Below are 5034 nucleotides of genomic sequence, written 5' to 3'. Positions count from 1 at the left end.
ATGTTATAATATAGGAAAGTTATATTAGGAAAATTATAACTTTGTAATCTGAATATTTTCCTTGGTGCCCCGATCTCCTAGTTAATTACAATTAAACGATTAATCAGTTTAATCGCGTGATAATAATTACAGGGAGCTAATTGATAAACATGTCTTCAGTTTAATGGTACCCCCAAAGACACGACACCTACAACACAAGGACAAATCTACACTGGAGTTACTCACCGAGAAGACAGTGAATGTTCCCCGAGTGGCCGAGTTACAGATTTGACTGTTCAACAACCAGCTTGAAGAATTTGAATAATGAGCTAATATTGTACAAATCCAGGTGTGCAAATCTCTTAGAGACTGACCCAAGAAGACCCCCAGCTGTAATGACTCTTAGAGACTCAACATTTACATTTACATTTGAGTCATTTAGCAGACGCTCTTATCCAGAGCGACTTACAGTAGTGAATACATACATTTCATGCATTTTTTTTTTTTTTTTTGTACTGGCCCCCCCCGTGGGAATCGAACCCACTACCCTGGCGTTGCACACACCATGCTCTACCAACTGAGCCACAGGGAAGGCTACCAAGAAGACTCCCAGCTGTAATGAGTCTTAGAGACTCACCCAGAAAGACTCTCAGCTGTAATGACTCTTAGAGACTCACCCAGAAAGACTCCCAGCTGTAATGACTCTTAGAGACTCACCCAGAAAGACTCCCAGATCTAATGACTCTTAGAGACTCACCCAGAAAGACTCCCAGATCTAATGACTCTTAGAGACTCACCCAGAAAGACTCCCAGCTGTAATGACTCTTAGAGACTCACCCAGAAAGACTCCCAGCTGTAATGACTCTTAGAGACTCACCCAGAAAGACTCTCAGCTGTAATGACTCTTAGAGACTCACCCAGAAAGACTCTCAGCTGTAATGACTCTTAGAGACTCACCCAGAAAGACTCCCAGCTGTAATGACTCTTAGAGACTCACCCAGAAAGACTCCCAGATCTAATGACTCTTAGAGACTCACCCAGAAAGACTCCCAGATCTAATGACTCTTAGAGACTCACCCAGAAAGACTCCCAGCTGTAATGACTCTTAGAGACTCACCCAGAAAGACTCCCAGCTGTAATGACTCTTAGAGACTCACCCAGAAAGACTCTCAGCTGTAATGACTCTTAGAGACTCACCCAGAAAGACTCCCAGCTGTAAAGACTCTTAGAGACTCACCCAGAAAGACTCTCAGCTGTAATGACTCTTAGAGACTCACCCAGAAAGACTCCCAGCTGTAATGACTCTTAGAGACTCACCCAAGAAGACTCCCAACTGTAATCGCTGCCAAGGCGTTTCTAACATGTATTGACTCCGGGAGGTGAATACTAATGTAATCGAGTGTTTTATTTGAAATTAATTTGTAATAAAAATGTTAGATTTTTTTTTTCTCTACCACTTTGAGAGAGTATTTTGTGTAGATTGTTGACCAAAAATGACAATTCAATCCCATTTTATTTCCTCGTTGTAACGACAAAATGTGTTTTATTAGTTGATTTTATGTGTTACAGCGTTCAACACACACAATGCAAAAGGGCATTTGATGTAAAAAAAATAAAAAAAATGAAAAAATAAGTAATTGAAACTGAAAATCAGAAAGTATTAAATCACTCAGCATTAGTAGTCGGCCTGGAACACACCCGTAATCTGACAGGACTACGACACAGGCTTGGTAGTCGGCCTGGAACACACCCGTAATCTGACAGGACTACGACACAGGCTTGGTAGTCGGCCTGGAACACACCCGTAATCTGACAGGACTACGACACAGGCTTGGTAGTCGGCCTGGAACACACCCGTAATCTGACAGGACTACGACACAGGCTTGGTAGTCGGCCTGGAACACACCCGTAATCTGACAGGACTACGACACAGGCTTGGTAGTCAGCCTGGAACGCATGTCAAAAATGTTATAAAATGATTTGCATTTTAATGAGGGAAATAAGTATTTGACCCCCTCTCAATCAGAAAGAATTCTGGCTCCCAGGTGTCTTTTATACAGGTAACGAGCTGAGATTAGGAGCACACTCTTAAAGGGAGAATGTGTGTGTGTGTGAGTTCTAGAACGCGTGTGAGAGTTCTAGAATGCGTGTGAGAGTTCTAGAATGTGTGTGTGTGAGTTCTAGAATGCGTGTGTGAGTTCTAGAATGTGCGTGTGTGAGTTCTAGAATGCGTGTGTGAGTTCTAGAATGTGCGTGTGTGAGTTCTAGAATGCGTGTGTGTGAGTTCTAGAATGCGTGTGAGAGGTCTAGAATGCGTGTGAGAGGTCTAGAATGCGTGTGTGTGAGTTCTAGAATGCGTGTGAGAGGTCTAGAATGCGTGTGTGAGGTCTAGAATGCGTGTGTGAGTTCTGGAAGAAGAATGTGTGAAAGGGAATCTTGATCAGGAAGTCACACCAGCGCTGGTCTTTGTGTTACTCAGGCTTGGACAGCAGGTTATTCTTCTGGGGCTGGAAGAAGTCCTCTACGATGGCATTAACCAGGTCATCCAACTCCTTCTGTAAACCTTTAACATCACTGACACACAGAGACAGATGGAGGAGGGGAGAGAGATGGAGGAGGAGGAGAGAGATGGAGGAGAGATGGAGGATAGGATAGCGATGGGAGGGATGGAGGAGGAGAGAGATGGGAGGGATGAGGAGGAGAGAGAGAGATGAGAAATGGAGGAGGGGTGAGAGAGATGGAAAGAGTAAAGTTTCACATCTGCAACAGCACTGCTGTGTGTGTATCAGTGTAGTATATAGTGTGTTTATACCTGTTGCCGGGGGCAGCACACAGCTCAGTGTAGTATATAGTGTGTTTCTACCTGTTGCCGGGGGCAGCACACAGCTCAGTGTAGTATATAGTGTGTTTCTACCTGTTGCCGGGGGCAGCACACAGCTTAGTGTAGTATATAGTGTGTTTCTACCTGTTGCCGGGGGCAGCCCACAGCTCAGTGTAGTATATAGTGTGTTTCTACCTGTTGCCGGGGGCAGCACACAGCTCAGTGTAGTATATAGTGTGTTTCTACCTGTTGCCGGGGGCAGCCCACAGCTCAGTGTAGTATATAGTGTGTTTCTACCTGTTGCCGGGGGCAGCACACAGCTCAGTGTAGTATATAGTGTGTTTCTACCTGTTGCCGGGGGCAGCACACAGCTCAGTGTAGTATATAGTGTGTTTCTACCTGTTGCCGGGGGCAGCACACAGCTCAGTGTAGTATATAGTGTGTTTCTACCTGTTGCCGGGGGCAGCACACAGCTCAGTGTAGTATATAGTGTGTTTCTACCTGTTGCCGGGGGCAGCACACAGCTCAGTGTAGTATATAGTGTGTTTCTACCTGTTGCCGGGGGCAGCACACAGCTCAGTGTAGTATATAGTGTGTTTCTACCTGTTGCCGGGGGGCAGCGCACAGCTCAGTGTAGTATATAGTGTGTTTCTACCTGTTGCCGGGGGCAGCACACAGCTCAGTGTAGTATATAGTGTGTTTCTACCTGTTGCCGGGGGCAGCACACAGCTCAGTGTAGTATATAGTGTGTTTCTACCTGTTGCCGGGGGCAGCACACAGCTCAGTGTAGTATATAGTGTGTTTCTACCTGTTGCCGGGGGCAGCGCACAGCTCAGTGTAGTATCTAGTGTGTTTCTACCTGTTGCCGGGGGCAGCACAGAGCTCAGTGTAGTATATAGTGTGTTTCTACCTGTTGCTGGGGGCAGCACACAGCTCAGTGTAGTATATATTGTGTTTCTACCTGTTGCCGGGGGCAGCACACAGCTCAGTGTAGTATATAGTGTGTTTCTACCTGTTGCTGGGGGCAGCACACAGCTCAGTGTAGTATATAGTGTGTTTCTACCTGTTGCCGGGGGCAGCACACAGCTCAGTGTAGTATATAGTGTGTTTCTACCTGTTGCCGGGGGCAGCACACAGCTCAGTGTAGTATATAGTGTGTTTCTACCTGTTGCCGGGGGCAGCGCACAGCTCAGTGTAGTATCTAGTGTGTTTCTACCTGTTGCCGGGGGCAGCACAGAGCTCAGTGTAGTATATAGTGTGTTTCTACCTGTTGCTGGGGGCAGCACACAGCTCAGTGTAGTATATATTGTGTTTCTACCTGTTGCCGGGGGCAGCACACAGCTCAGTGTAGTATATAGTGTGTTTCTACCTGTTGCTGGGGGCAGCACACAGCTCAGTGTAGTATATAGTGTGTTTCTACCTGTTGCCGGGGGCAGCACACAGCTCAGTGTAGTATATAGTGTGTTTCTACCTGTTGCCGGGGGGCAGCACACAGCTCAGTGTAGTATATAGTGTGTTTATACCTGTTGCCGGGGGCAGCACACAGCTCAGTGTAGTATATAGTGTGTTTCTACCTGTTGCCGGGGGCAGCACACAGCTCAGTGTAGTATATAGTGTGTTTCTACCTGTTGCCGGGGGCAGCACACAGCTCAGTGTAGTATATAGTGTGTTTATACCTGTTGCCGGGGGCAGCACACAGCTCAGTGTAGTACTTGATCTTGGGTTCCGTTCCGCTGGTCCTCATGGTGGCCACGCCCCCGTTAGAGAAACTAAAGGTTATCATCTGACTACTGGGGGAGGAGGGGAGGACCTGGGGGGGGAGAGGTTAAAGGTTATCATCTGACTACTGGGGGAGGAGGGGAGGACCTGGGGGGGGAGAGGTTAAAGGTTATCATCTGACTACTGGGGGAGGAGGGGAGGACCTGGGGGGGGGGGGAGGTTAAAGGTTATCATCTGACTACTGGGGGAGGAGGGGAGGACCTGGGGGGGGAGAGGTTAAAGGTTATCATCTGACTACTGGGGGAGGAGGGGAGGACCTGGGGGGGGAGAGGTTAAAGGTTATCATCTGACTACTGGGGGAGGAGGGGAGGACCTGGGGGGGGAGAGGTTAAAGGTTATCATCTGACTACTGGGGGAGGAGGGGAGGACCTGGGGGGGGAGAGGTTAAAGGTTATCATCTGACTACTGGGGGAGGAGGGGAGGACCTGGGGGGGGGGGAGGTTAAAGGTTATCAT

At 47.8% G+C, this 5034-nt stretch overlaps 1 protein-coding gene across 2 annotated transcripts in view; it reads right to left on the bottom strand.

Annotated features, from left to right (window-relative positions):
• Positions 1–1489: 1489 nt before the first annotated feature.
• Positions 1490–5034, bottom strand: part of LOC106599190 (phosphopentomutase) — a 25344-nt gene continuing 21799 nt past the window's right edge. The window contains exons 12-14 of one of the 2 annotated variants that reach the window (XR_014392009.1): positions 4477–4610; positions 2346–2553; positions 1490–2303 (exon numbers count right to left, since the gene is read on the bottom strand). Coding sequence is in view for 1 of the 2 variants with exons in the window: in XM_082973998.1 (XP_082830124.1) it covers positions 2451–2553; positions 4477–4610 (237 nt within the window). In the remaining variant the exon portion in view is untranslated. Of the gene's footprint in view, positions 2554–4476; positions 4611–5034 lie in introns of both variants that reach the window. The other variant, XM_082973998.1, reaches the window with a different exon arrangement.

This window comes from Salmo salar, chromosome 04 (genome assembly GCF_965601325.2).
Source record: "Salmo salar chromosome 04, fSalSal1, whole genome shotgun sequence".
Classification (NCBI taxonomy): domain Eukaryota; kingdom Metazoa; phylum Chordata; class Actinopteri; order Salmoniformes; family Salmonidae; genus Salmo; species Salmo salar.
Note: the sequence above shows the minus strand (reverse complement) of the source record. Positions and strands in the feature narration are given on the sequence as shown.